Source organism: Salvia hispanica, chromosome 6 (genome assembly GCF_029641045.1).
Source record: "Salvia hispanica isolate PSC_SH4W2 chromosome 6, Shi_PSC_v1, whole genome shotgun sequence".
Classification (NCBI taxonomy): domain Eukaryota; kingdom Viridiplantae; phylum Streptophyta; class Magnoliopsida; order Lamiales; family Lamiaceae; genus Salvia; species Salvia hispanica.
In genome coordinates this window covers 4,609,126-4,623,774 of record NC_142697.1, presented here as the reverse complement: position 1 = coordinate 4,623,774, position 14,649 = coordinate 4,609,126, and the positions used below count along the sequence as shown (strand labels likewise).

The 14,649-nt window shown below is 35.0% G+C and overlaps 3 protein-coding genes across 3 annotated transcripts; 2 read left to right on the top strand and 1 right to left on the bottom strand.

Moving 5' to 3' along the window:
* Positions 1-636: 636 nt before the first annotated feature.
* On the top strand, positions 637-5,054 carry OEP37 (chloroplast outer envelope protein 37). The gene is made up of 6 exons (XM_048101567.2): positions 637-1,046; positions 1,809-1,898; positions 2,041-2,223; positions 2,421-2,515; positions 4,402-4,522; positions 4,684-5,054. The coding sequence occupies exons 1-6, from the start codon at positions 720-722 to the stop codon at positions 4,813-4,815; spliced, it is 948 nt and encodes a 315-aa protein (XP_047957524.1). The 5' UTR covers positions 637-719; the 3' UTR covers positions 4,816-5,054.
* A 679-nt stretch (positions 5,055-5,733) lies between these two features.
* On the top strand, positions 5,734-10,084 carry LOC125203553 (uncharacterized). The gene is made up of 6 exons (XM_048101928.2): positions 5,734-6,084; positions 7,723-7,917; positions 8,875-8,991; positions 9,258-9,407; positions 9,606-9,664; positions 9,768-10,084. Exons 1-6 carry the CDS (start codon positions 5,905-5,907, stop codon positions 9,901-9,903), a joined length of 837 nt encoding a protein of 278 aa, XP_047957885.1. The 5' UTR covers positions 5,734-5,904; the 3' UTR covers positions 9,904-10,084.
* A 271-nt stretch (positions 10,085-10,355) lies between these two features.
* Positions 10,356-14,290, bottom strand: LOC125203822 (vacuolar protein sorting-associated protein 20 homolog 1-like). The gene is made up of 7 exons (XM_048102293.2): positions 14,045-14,290; positions 12,745-12,897; positions 12,481-12,633; positions 11,495-11,578; positions 10,777-10,930; positions 10,600-10,657; positions 10,356-10,508 (listed from the first exon to the last, which is right to left on the bottom strand). Exons 1-6 carry the CDS (start codon positions 14,144-14,146, stop codon positions 10,632-10,634), a joined length of 672 nt encoding a protein of 223 aa, XP_047958250.1. The 5' UTR covers positions 14,147-14,290; the 3' UTR covers positions 10,356-10,508; positions 10,600-10,631.
* Positions 14,291-14,649: the final 359 nt, after the last annotated feature.

Here is a 14,649-nt window from a genome sequence, read left to right as displayed (position 1 = left end):
AATTTACATTTAAACCCGTGTTGTCCTCAAAGTTCTTATTTTTATGGTAGAGAGAGTGTAGTAAGTAAAAGTGATTAGATGTTTTATTTTTTTTGAAAAAAGTAAATGATTCAACTTATATAAGACATCTTTATAAGGTATACGACTCAACTTAGTTGAGACTAAAAGAGTCTTTGAGTTAGTGAAATGTATGACCTTAGTACCATTTATGGTAAAGTGAACCGGGACTCCTATTTGCGCACAAATTAAAATAGAAAAAACGGGACTCCTATTTGCGGACGAAAGGAGTATATACTAAAATTAATACTACAAGTGAGGCTCATATTCCACTAATATTTTTCCATTCACTTTTCTTAATATTTCTTAAAACGCGTGCCGGAACTTCTAATGATGGACGAATGGAGTAAGTAACTTTGGGGACCTCATATATGATTATTTGGAATTTAAAAATGTGGAGTATGAAAATTTCTTTTATAGATTGAGGGGTACTTTAGTCTTAAATCTTTTGAATAATCGTGGCATGCTATTTATTTTGTCAAAAAAAAAAAAATCAAATTAAATAGAGGGAAAAATAGGGAAAAAAGGTACTCGTATAATTTGTGCTTAGATAATTTCACCTCTAAATCCCCGCCTAAAATTCCCCAACCCCATAATTCATTTGCTTTAAATTTAAAATAGATAAGTTTTTTCAAAAAAGTAAAACAAAATTCGACACAACAATGGCGGAATCCAAATTCGACCCGCAGCCCATCGCCGACGGCGGCGGACTCTTTGCCTCGGGTCGGCCGAAGCTCCGCCTTACATCGGAGTACGACAGCGACACCTCCATTTTCTTTCAGAAGGTGTCTTGCAAATTATTGGACAATTTAGCTAAATTGAAGCTGTCGTTCTACAACAACGGCAAAGGGGAGGTGTCGGAGCCCCAAATCTCGTTCATCTCCAAGTTCTTCTCGCTGCAATACGACGTCGAGGAGCGCGACGCGGTGCTCAAGACGTCGCTGGAAATCGCGCCGGGAGTTCAATTCCGAGCTGCCCATCAAGTCAAGGTTCTGTTTCTGTGTTGAATTCTTTGATCCGATTTTGTTATTATTTACCTCAGATAAGTTGATTGATTGTGTTGGTTGGAGTGTAGGGATTGGACGGTGGAGGAATTTTGACTATTTTAAAATTGTTTTTTGCCCCTTTGTTTAATGTTTCATTTCCCTCACTTGGAATTGAGATGATTTGTGTCAATGAATTGAATTAGGTTAGTTGATGTTGGATTTGAGAGTAACAGCTTGGTTATGCACAAAATTTGAGTCCATACTTTCTGCTTTGGTTCAAATGCATAGATAACAGAATAGCTTCTAGCTTCTATGCTGTTCTTTTGATTTATGGAAATTTTACACAGTTCATTATCACAGAACTTCAAGAGATTGATGCTTCTGTGAATTTGCCTCTTGCTAAGCCATCATCATTGCAATTTCAAGTAAAATTGCCAATTCTTAGTTGCTTAGTATCTGTGTCCATCTTTTCTTTTCTATTTTTTTCTCTTAATTGTTGTTATATGTTGGCGACTCTTTGATGAAATTGAAGAGTTCATAATTGAATGATCTTTGTCACTGAGCAATCAAAAGTTGTGGTTTAAATTATGTTAAGTATATAAACGAATTGGTATTGGCTGTTATTGTTTTCCACCACCCTTCTTATAATTGATATGAGATGAAAATGTTTTATTTGATCAACAAGTCAGTTGGACAGCTGTTTATTTAGCATCTAGTGTTATATGATCTATTCTAATCCGCTTTCAATACTTTGATTACTAATAGGCTCGACAAGGAGAGGTTTCAGTGGTTGCAGATCTTGCTACCCCAGCCTACAAGCTCGAATTAGCATCTGCTGTTCCATCTGTTGGCATGGTTAGTTTTCTTCACTGTTTCCACTGTTTGAAATCTTGTCATGAAGTTCATGCTTGCCAACAGATGAGGAGTTATAACTACCTACCTCTTCCTATTTATAATTTGTTTTTATACTTAGTAAGTGTGTTTTTTCTTGATACAGCCAAAGGCAACTTTCAAATTTCCTCTGGGTGAAGTTTCATTAGAGGAGAAAGAGGTGGGGGATGAAGAAGAAGAACAAAAAAGAACTTTATCAGTCAATGGGATCCTCAAAAGCAATGTTTTAAATGGTCTGTGCACTGCTCGATACGAAGAGGAAAATTGGGATCTAAGATATGCATTCAAGGTAGTTTTCTTCTGATCATTTACACTCTTTATCATCAGTAATGACGACTGATAATCTTTCTATTCTTCTAGATGATAAAAGTTCACTCAGGGGAATGCTTGTTTGTTTCATTTATTTCATCACTGACACAATCATGATCTTGTTGTAAGAGTCAAACAAGTATTCTGAATTTATTTGCTGAATTTTGTCCCTTGTAGGATGAGCATCTAACTTTTGTTCCAAGCATTTCACTCCCTTCAAATGTACTGTCATGTGCATTTAAGCGGAGATTCACTCCATCAGACAAGTTGAGGTGCTCTCTCTTTCTCCCTCTCTTGTTCCGTTCTATCTAGTCCTCTCTTGTTCTTTGGCAAAACACAGTTTTAAACTGGATTCTAATTATATAGAATTTTATCTTGGTGCCCTTGAGTCTCACTCTTTTCTTGGTATCATAAATGAACATGTGTTCGTGTCAAGGATTGTACACACACACACAAACACACACGACACACAGACATATGAATGAACAATGTCTTACGAATGTATTAGGATGCCTATGCACTCTTCTTTCTCTTTTTTTTTTACATTGAACAAGTTTTTGTTAACAATATACATTTATGGTTGCACTAGGGTCCTTTAATGCATAGCTAAGACCACATCTTGGATGAAAAAAATGGAAGGGCGAGATTTAAGGAACACGTTTATCATTTGCACCATTACAAAATTCGAAAAATACACTTCATCATAACATTGAATGTGCGTCTTTATAAGTTTGTATTTATGCCAACATAACAATGAAGTTACTTCATTATAATGACAATTGGCACACATACTAACGTATTACATTTTCTATGCAAATTTCTTCATATGCACGTATGCAATTTTAGATTGCAACGAAGTCATCAATAAAATTACATCTAATTTGATACTCCCCCGTCCCATAAAAATAGACTCTTTCTATTTGGTCCGTCCTATAAAAATAGTCCACTTCTATTTTTGGACTTCTTTCTCGGGGCCCATTTTTCACTAACATACTCCAATAACTTTTTCTTTCCATCCTCTCTCCTATTTTACCAATTGGAGTATGTTTTAAGATTCATGCCATCCTCTAAATAACTCTATTTTAATGGGACAGAGGGAGTATATGATATGTGAAAAATAATTCAAATCGAAAGAGTTACATGAAATTTAAAGTTTTTGGAGATATTTTAGGAGTGTCAACTGTCATTGAAAATTATTATCAACATAACATCGAATTTACAACATTATAACATTGAATGTACACATTAATACGCAAATTATGTGAATTAGGTCGGTCTCTTATCTTGCGAGAATTAGGGCATTACTATAACTGATTGTTGTTTTAATTGACAATTTGACATAATTACCCTTGGTTGTTATAATTAATTAATTTTTGGTTACTTCAGTCCTAGCTATTTGATATTGCAATCATCAGGTTGATATTTGGTCTTAGTTATGCAATAAGATGTTTGTTCATATTTGATTATAAGTCTATATATCTATATAATTTATTATTTGGATCTATACTTTTTGGACTCTTGTTGGTAAGAGTTCAACGGATATTACATTTTTTTTAAGAATATTTATTTATTTTATTTTCTTATCCAATCACTACTGTCTAAATCATTCACTAATAGGGTGGGTTAGACCAGCAAGTAAACTGCCTAATTGATCATCAAAACATGTTAAACAAAGATTTCTCTAACTCTCTCGTATGTATAGTTGTTTACTCAACATTCTTGAGCAAACTATATTCATAATTGTAATCAACCATAAAACTCATCACTCTCCTAAATCATAGTAATATCTGATTTATTTGAAGTCTTAAGAATTTTCAGATCACATCTAGTCAGAGTTTAATACTGCAACACCATAAAACGCATAGCAAAAATGCGAACTGCAGATCTTGTATCTTGATATCATATATTTTAGTTTCTGGATTGGAGATGCATATAGAGGGTTTCACTCACTAACATCGACAGGCTCATCCATAATCATTATTAACACGAATGTGTATCCTTCGTACTCAGCCGGAATGTAATTATGTGGTAATGGTTTTTGCCAAAGAAATAAACCGTGACTGATCAGCAAACTATAGGAGATATGCTGATTTTTCTGTATGGAACTACACACTGTTGGAGAACCTACTAATGCAATGATTTGGCTTCCTGTGGTCAGCTACTGGTACCACTTCGATTCAGACAATTGGAGTGTGGTCTACAAACACACAGTTGGGAAGGATTACAAGCTCAAAGCTGGCTATGACTCTGAAGTTCGACTTGGTTGGGCATCTCTTTGGGTTAGTTTCACAACTTTTTATCTCAATCATGTAAATGTTAGTACTTTTTGAGAAAGAGAGAAAGAGGGTGCCATTTCAGCTGGAGCAATGGAGTTCTGTTCTGCGGAAAATTTGGATTGATGGTTTGATACCAACTCTAACGTGCAATACAAATGGTTCAGGTTGGAGATGAAGATGGCAAAGCAAAGACTGCCCCGTTGAAGATGAAAGTGCAGTTCATGCTCCAAGTTCCTCAAGATGATATCAAATCATCAGCTTTGATGTTCCGTGTGAAGAAGAGGTGGGATATATAATTCTATACTAGAGATGAATGACACTCTTACTAATATGTTTGTAGACTTATTGTTGTATTTTTTTTTTGTTTAATTTTACTATTCATCTTCTTGAAAAGTTAGTCTGGTGGCTATTACTGTTAAGCATGAAAAGTATCCATTTGTCGACACATTTTAGAGCAGTTCTTGATGGCCATGTAAACTCTTATCATCTCTTATCATAACTTAACTAATGCACATACCTAGCTGGATTCAAACTAGCATACCACAACCATGTTTTTTAATTTTAATTTGTTTAGTTTTAGTCGTGCTTTTCATTTTCTTTTTTCTATCTTTGTTATCTTTTTATCTTTTGTTTTAAAATTGTTAATACACGAATGCTGAATTGTGGATGATGTTTTAAGTAAGAAGTGAGATAAAACTTTGAGTCCAACGAATAATGTAGTGATTGAATGCGCCAAGGAATGTAACGTTTGTTGGGATTTTAAATGTTTGGGAATTAATTGCAAAATATAGTTATTATTTATAAGATTTTATGGCATCTTATTCTTTTTACATAGATAAAATTGGTAAAATTCAAAAGTATTGCATTAGAATTAGGAAAAATAGTCTTACAAATCATGAATTTTCCCCAAAATCTGATACTTTGATAGATGCATGGATTTCCCATAAAATGTAAGTATTTCCTAGCCGATTGATTTTGGGAGAATATGAACAACCACGTTTTGCTATTTTAAGAACATTGTGTTTGTCCAATTTTCATGGGTTATGCTTAGGACGTCCGGTGAGCCATGTCAGTTATTAAACTTCGCTAAAAAATTTATTTCAAGCTATTTTTCCTTCCTTAAAATTATGAGAAAGTTCCAACTAAGAGAAATAGTAATAACAATATTTTTGAACTCCTATTTTTCACTCCAATTAATAAATGAAAACATGAAAACGGAAGAATCGAAAAAGAGTCATCCCTTTTCCCTCAAATCATATCCTCGCTAAAGAGCTTTTACAAGAAAGGCAACGGAAGCAGATTCTCCAACAGCCTCAACCAACCAATTGCAAAACCGAATACTCCATGAATTAAACATTTTTCAGAGCGAGAAAAGGGGAGAAGAGATGACAACGCCATCATTGAGACCTCCGCATTTTCAATCATTCAGACTCCCTCACTTCACCACAGCAATTCCCATTCCAGCTACTGCTACTAGTTTCACCCATTTCGTTTCTCTCTCCTCCCCTTCGCTTGGGCATGGCAGATTTGCCCCTTCCTGCTACTGTTCTTTACCGAGAAAAAAGGTATTTTCTTTGTTCATCTCTCCCCCTCTTTTGCCCCTTTTCCTATCTAATTTTTTGGGAAATGGGCCTTGAAAGTTTTGTTTTCTAATGGAAAAAGATTCCAGCTTTGTATAATTTGGTGGATTTATCTGTCGTTTCTCTTTGTTTGATGTGTTCTTGTTCTGTGTTTTAGGTTTTCCATTAGATTTTTGTTGTGCTGATCTAGACCTGGGATTTGTTCAAGGGAAAATAGGTGGGAAGTGGATATTGTTATTCACATTGTTGCCAATTCAGTTTTTGCATAGTTGAATTGTATTGTATGAATTGGTTTTAATTGTTAAAGGGCATTAAAAATGCATTAAGCTGCATGACTTGTTCATTAGTTAGGTAAAAGCTGATTGATTTATACTGGAGGAGTAACAATATCCGAGCTTGAGAAGATAGTCTGTTGAATCAAACTAGTTTGGTAGTTGGAAGCTGTTGAAGCCTGATGGCTCTGATAGTTAATGAATATTAATCTAATTGGTGCACATGTTCTTTAATGAAAGAATTAATTTTTGTAAGAAATTCTCAACTGTGTTTTGATCAATTTACAATTTGAGAAGCTCATATGTTAATTCAGATTTCTGAAAGTGGAGTTTATTCGTGTAATGGCATTAAATGTTGCATCATATGCATGTGCAATGGATAGCTTGAAAAAGTGGATGTGATTCGTTCTTAGTTTGTTGATCCGGCTGAATCTATGCGTACTTAAGAATGATAATGTACTTGGCTGTGAGCTGAAGAAGAATTGATTGTTCTATCACATGATTCTTATTGTATGAACGACAGGACTTTCTAAGTTAGTAATAAGTTACGTGTATGTAGAGAAACTAATTTTGTATTAAGAATCGTAAGATGTTAGTCGAAATACTAGCTGTGGATTATAGTATTCAGTTTTGAGTTAAATAAATGTTCCAGTTTTTTAAATTATTGAGAATACTCCTAATACGACTCCAGGGCCCACTGAGTCATAGAAGTCCGGCTACGTTCGATATCATAAACTTAACTTATGTAATGATATCCTTTTGGGTCCCTCCAACCATTTCTACTTCCTGCCAAATGTTCCTTTGACAATATAACTTATTTGGACGTTTCTTTGTCCATATAGTGTTGGTTGAATGTGTTTGTAATGTCGTTAAGTTTGTTGGGTCTGGCCTATATGTTTAGTTATTCTGAAAGTAAGATACTTTATACCATCAATGATCCTAAAAGAGAAGTTTAGGCAGAAAACAGGATTTCAGTATTAAATGTATCATCTTATGAACACAAGCTGTTAGTCCATACGTCAAATTTTAAATGATCATGCCAACGTATTTGGATGAGCTGCTTGGAGTCTTCACTGAGATTTCTTATGATGTCATCTACAATAATTGTGCATTAGGCCTTACTAATACATGTGAGCAATTTAAGGACTGGATGATTCCATGATGAATGATGAATATAAGGCCATTTTTCTGTAACAACCTTGCCAACTCTTACATACGTGGAACACAAATTCCATTCATGTTGTGGTGTTCTAGCGAAATCCACTTGTCTTATACATATATTTCCACGCATCAGTTGGTTTTCACTAATCATTTACTACCAGGGGCCTGTGTTTTCTATGTGGTGGTATAGTTGCTTTGTGGATATGATGGGGTACAGCAAAGCATAGGGGAATTTGTAGAAGGAGACAAGAATGAGATCCAGATGCTAGGCTCAGATGAAGAAGTCTCGACTCAGATTCCAACTCAAGCTCAGTCTATTGTTGAAGGTTCTGGAGCTGTTATGGTGTCTGAGTATAGACCTGCCCCTGATGTAGACTATCTGCAGGTATCCGCAAATCTACATCTCATTACATTAGACGATGCTCGGTTATTTGTGAGTGACTCATTCGACTCATGGTATATGGTTTGCCTGTTCTTCAAATATACATGGTCTTTGAATTTCTACGTACAAATAATTTACAGTGACAAGAATGTTGATATAAATGAGCTTTTGTGCTTGTTTATTTATATGAATCTCTTTATTTGCTGTATTGATTTTTAAAATTCTTGTTATGTTTACGTTGCTATCTATTTCTCTCTCATATGGATTTTTTGCTTTTCATATTTTAGTTGGTTGTCAATTTTTAACCTCTACTATAGATGTGTGAACCAAGCATGTTTTGGTTCTACAAAGACATGTATGCAACTCATAGTCCAATCATGTAATTATGATTATCCCACTAAAAGAGATACTGAAATCACTTGTCTAAGCCTTCTGTGATATATAAACCGAGAAACTATTTGTTGGCTCATAGTAATAAATAATATCTCATTGGTGACATAAGATTGCAATTTGTTATGTGAACATACTTGAACGATAAATATATACCTCAGTTTTTTGAAAGTGGAATTTGTGCCGTGCAGTTTAACGAAATTCTGGTACTAATCATGATTCATGACCATGACTCTTGTTTGGTATAAATGATAACTACCTTGAATATGGGGTAACTACCTTGTAAAGAATCCCTACCTTTGAGACTAAACACAAGTGTAGTTCTTGGTGCATATCTTTTTTTATAATAATTTATCTATTCCGTTCGCCTAGTTTGATAAAAATAACTTCTATTGATACATGCAAAAATGAGTAGCGTCTTAAACTAGACCTGAGCAGAAGAGCACTCAAAATCATGATGCAACTGTGGCGTACACTCTTATCAGATGATTCCAATCAGGATTTTGTTTGCTCTTTATTGATTAAAATACATCAAACATATAATAATGGATTGTTTTGTTTTAAATACAGGAATTACTAGCAATTCAACAACAAGGCCCCAGAGCAATTGGTTTCTTTGGCACACGAAACATGGGGTTTATGCACCAAGAACTCATTGAGATTCTCAGCTATGCACTGGTCATAACTGTATGTCCTCAAAATTTATTCAAGTATTACGTATATGCATCGTTAAACCAAACCTTTTAATCCTTAACTTGGTTGCTTTTTATGTCCTCAAAATTTACAATTTCCAAACATTATTTTGCCTCTAAATGAAAATCCTTATTCATATGCGATACCCAAAACCAAACGCTTAGTATCCCATTACTTAAAGATCTTTTTTTCAATCTCATATGCTCTGGTGCTCTCCTGATGAATTTTTTCGTGTGTATTTTCTATTGCTTTGTTTCTAGAAAAACCATATCTTCACTTCAGGAGCTTCAGGGACTAATGCTGCTGTTATTAGAGGAGCTCTTCGAGCTGAAAAACCAGAGCTGCTAACTGTGATACTTCCGCAAAGTTTGAAAAAGCAGCCTCCAGAGAGTCAGGAGCTACTTTCCAAAGTAAGAACTGGTCATCTGGAGATATGGTTAATGCTAAATTTGCCGGAATCAATAATTTTGGCATAATGTTCTTTCAAATGTTGTGTTTTCGCATCTCCATGAAAGAGCTATTGTGATTCCTTTTATGTTCATCTACTTTAAAACTGTGTAGAAATTAATTTCGAAATCCTGTGCCGTCTTCTTTTCTTTGGTTTACAGGTAAAACATGTGATAGAGAAGCCTTACAACGATAATCTTCCATTGATAGAGGCTAGCAGGTAGTACTTTTTTTTCGTTGACTCTACTGTCTCGCTCCCATCTAAAAGTGAATCTCGCAATCAAGATTTCACTCATGTGAATTTGCGAAACTTATTGTCGCAGGTTGTGTAACATGGACATCATATCTCAAGTGCAGCAGGTCATTTGTTTCGCCTTTCATGACAGTAGGTTGCTCATGGAGACGTGTCAAGAGGCGAAGAACATGCGGAAGATTGTCACTCTGTTTTATCTGGATTGATTGAGGCTCAATCCAAAACTTGAAATCTTGTTTTGTTTGTAGAGTAAATGCACAAAACAAATGTTTTTTTTTTGTTATATCCATGTTAGAGGAATTTGAAATATATATGGCCCCATTGGGTGTAATATGATGAATTTCATCATCTTTTGATTATACAGCAAATGAAAAACTATTTAGGGCATGCCTTTTTATTAAAAAAGTGTTCATGAAAACTAGAGATATTATCTCTTTCTTGTTGTACGAATTTAATTAGTGGTACTATTATAAGGAAGAGGCTGACTGACTGGCTGAGTATGATTATTGATCTCGTTCATTTATTTTAAACAACTTTTTTTATGTATCCATTTCTTTGATCAAAATGTTACAGATCAGAATCTAGCATGAAACAGTAGCAAACAAGAATCATTAATCACATATTTAGATTTCAGGACAATTTACAAAATGTCAGCAAATTTAGAAAAAGAAGCAATACCAGTCATCTGAATCTTGATATATTGTAGACATGATCTCATATATTCAGGATAATTTACAAAATGTCTGCATATGCAGAAAAAGAAATGGAACACGTACTATCGTACGAAATGGGCAGAAGCAATACCGGTCATCTGAAAACATCGAGGTATAGTGTAAAATCAAGTCAATATAAAATGCGCATCGCTGGCATAAACAAGGCCTGTGACCATTGATCTTTACTACCTGCTATTCAACAACATTAAGCGCTCTGTATATTAAGCAGGTAGTGGTTCTTCCAGAACTGTAAGTCAATACAAAGAGGGTATAACTGTCAGGCCTTATTGATGGAGAGAGAGAGAGAGAGAGAGAGAGAGAGAGACAGAGAGACAGAGAGAGAGAGAGAGAGAGAGAGAGAGAGACCCTTTCTATGTTCAGAAATTTCAGATGAAGAATGCGCAACGGCTTCTGACATGGCCGGAGCTTTGGTTGGCACGTCAGGAAGGTCCAGCTCATCTTCTTGTTCTTGAGTAGAGGGTGCTGCTGACGGAACTTTGGGCATATCCGCGAGTGTTAACTGCAAGACACCAGAAGTTCCTTTGGTTCACAGCAATTTTATATATATACACGTATACCTTTCATGTTGAAGATCAAATATACAATAGTTTTGATTTACGGCGATATCCCATCGTGCCAGCACAAATATAATGTATGAAACTTGGATAAAAGGCGCACACAGATTGGAATGAGCCAATTATAGTATATCCTACAAGTCTGTAGAGAAAGTATCATGCTTGCCATAAAACTACTCCCTCCGTCCCAAGCTACTTGCTCCATATTCAATGTTCGGTTGTCCCAAGCTACTTGCTTCATTTCCTTTTTAGGCAATAACTTTATCCTCTCTCTATCTCTCTTACTTTTTCTCTTTCATACTTTACTCTCTCTTCATTTGACCTTTAAACATCAGTTTCCAAAATCTCATGCCCAAAAGAATTGCATCAACTAGCTTGGGACGGAGGGAATATTACGCATAATAAATTGGACAATAATGTTCTAATACTATAGGTACTGCCATGTTGAATTCCAAACTGATAACTGAAGCAAATATGATAAGTATGGCACAAGAAAACATAATATGGACCTGAGCCTCTAGAGTCTCGAATTCAGCTAAAACTTCCTCTTCATCTTCAGTTGATAGCTTCTCTCCCAGAATGGCATTAATTTCCTTTACCAGAAAAATATATAAAACAAATAAAATCAGAGTGTATAGACTCATTGGAAAATAGAGGAAAAAATATACTAAATAGAAAGATAATACAGGCCTCATGACAAATCATATTATGTGCAATCCAATTTCTTCTTTAATTAGGCAATATGCCTTGCAAGGTTCTGATACGCATCAAGAGCTAGAAGTCTATCTGTAATTTTTAGAAGTCTAGAAGTCATTCTTTAAATGTAAGTCTACAAATCTACCGTTAACATTATCTTTATTTTCTTACTTTTAAGATTCTTATAAATATGTCTCCTTGAGATCTGAGGGATGTTGAATCTTGAGTATAGTTTAAGGACAGTAATTTACCATAGGACATCGTTAGAGGATTGGCCTTGTAAAGGGATTGTTTATCAGTATCTATTCAATATTCAATTTAATTTGAGGTTAGGCAATACCATCCAACTCCATTTGCTTCTTTTCTCTAACAGGTTCGGATGTATGTATAAGACCGGATGAGTAACAAAAGAATTAATGATCAACAGGTATTTAACCACTTAAAAAGAGATTGCTAGGCATACGATACTCGGTTTCTAACGCAATAATAAATATACTCAAAAAAACTGCTCAACCATCGTGATAATGCTTCTCAGCGCCGACCAGTTAAAATGAATCTGCACTCGCTTGGCCAGAAAAAGAAAAAGAAAAAGAATATAGCACAAATCTCGTCAAGGAGCCCAGATGGTAGTCAAATGATAAAATCATTTTTGACATGCTGAAAACGACATAATCTCATTTGGAGTTTCTAGTTAAAGAGCATTTGATAGTGCTAGGAGCATAAACCATTTAAATCTTTAATGAAAATAAACCATGTTGCGATCAGTTAAAGAACGGGAAGACAAGATAGTGGCACTCACTTCTTGATAAGCTTTTGCCTCAGCAGAATCATCCATCAGTTTTTGAACATCATCAAGGCTTATCTCACTTTGCATCGCTTTAACTGCAATATTTCCAGACTTCAAACTCTCAAAAACTGCCTTTTGCTTGCTTGCCAGTTCGACATCTGCTAACTGCGGCCACCAATCCAGGAGAAGTACATGTCAATTTTAATAGGTATAAGAAACCTTCCACCAAAATGAAGAAACAACGAGACGAAGAGAACCTGGCCAATGTAAACTTACTTGCTGCTCTACATTGATAAGCCAACCATCAACTTGCTTTAATAAGTCTTCTTGAACCTTCTTCTTTTTCAATGCTAACAATGCCCTGTCTTTCTTCTTTTCCCGAAGTAAATCTTTTGCAGCCTGCTTTTCAGCATCAATGACAGCCTCTAGCTGAAAGTATCAGATGTGTTAATACAAATCATAGACATTAGACAGACAGATAACGAGTATAATAACGACACAGCATAATGATATTAACACTGAGCACTGCTGGATTGTGATAGAGAAATCTTCACTTAACAATGACAATGACAATGACAATGAGAATGAGCCAGTGTAATTACTACCTAATGATCATTGCTACTTACAAGTAGATTAAGTTTTAATGACTAGACAGAAACCGAATCAGCATACTTACTGCGTAGCGGTCATTGATGATTTCTAAAATCTCCAACTTAAAGTGAAGTTTTGTCAAATAGTACACAATCTTAGCTCTTCGGTCATGGCCAAAATATCATCAATTTGGTTGATATTTGCTCATACGAAAGATCATCACAAGGTCATTACAATCACATCACATATAGAGTACTAGTGCTACTTGATGAACCACAAACACTTGCACCACTTAATGAATAAGTTCCATCCGTCGTTAAATAAAACCGAACCCTTTTGGCTTACAACCGTTGTTCCCAAGTTATGCGCATATATAACATTAACATCTATTACATTTTCAAACAAAATAATAATCCAATACTAGAGATTAATATCCAATCATCGATATGGTTCCAGTTAGGTGCAACATTCCACCCTTTTAGGTGTCGTTCGGTTGGCATGAGCATGACACATTATACATCTAGGATTAAGTTGTGGGATTATTTTAGTTGGAGGAGGGTGGCTATGGCTTATTATGATAGGACTATCCATCTACGATTAAGTTGCGAGATTCAATCTCATGAACCAAACATAGTACAAATACAATTATGACATACAAGCTTGCAAACCACACAGCCCTTTAATATAGAAACATTACATCAAAAAGTTAATTCAGAAAAACACAAAATTAACAATTATTCAAATCATAGATCATGATCCGATGGTACCCTTTCAATATCACTACATCAATTCCATTACAAATTCGCAGCGCCAATCAAAGGGGAAATTCGACTGATAAAATTCCACATAAAATTAAGATGATAAATTTGCAGAGCACCACAAAATCTCAAATTTAAGAAACAAAATCCTTCAAAAAGTAAGAATCCATCAAAACCCCAATACATTAAGATTAATAAACAATGAGTGATGCAGAATGAAATCGCACCTGCTGCTGGTATTGACCAAGCTTGCGCCTTTGAGTTTTGAGGGAAAGAATCGCTCTGTCCACCTCCGTGATCTTCGGTTTCTTCACAAAAACATTCCCCATTTCTGTCAATCACTTTCAAGAAACTTCAAAAATTGAGAGGTCAATTATATCCACAGCAGAAATCTCTCTCTCATTTCATATGTTGAGAGAGAGAAATTGTGGAGTTGGACAATCGAAGATGAAAAACGCCGAGGCAATACAATTTGTAAATGATTTAATTATTTTTATTTTAGTGAATCCGCTTGAATTAGTGTATGTAAAAAATTTAAATTATTTTCTCACAAAATCCATTCTTTTATTTTTCGCCTAGGAAATTTCAAAAGGAAACTTATAACAAGATTTATCTTTTAACGGCAATGGCCAATTTTTACTGCTATTCTGGTACATTCTCTGTTTCTTCAATTTGCAATCAAAACTCATCGGAACACTAGACACATTAAAATACGAAAACATCAATAATATACTATGCAATAATAGACTATAATTTATATGTTATACACACAACCAATGACGGACCCAAAAAATATAGCTCGTGGGGTCGGACCGAAAATTTAATAGTATAT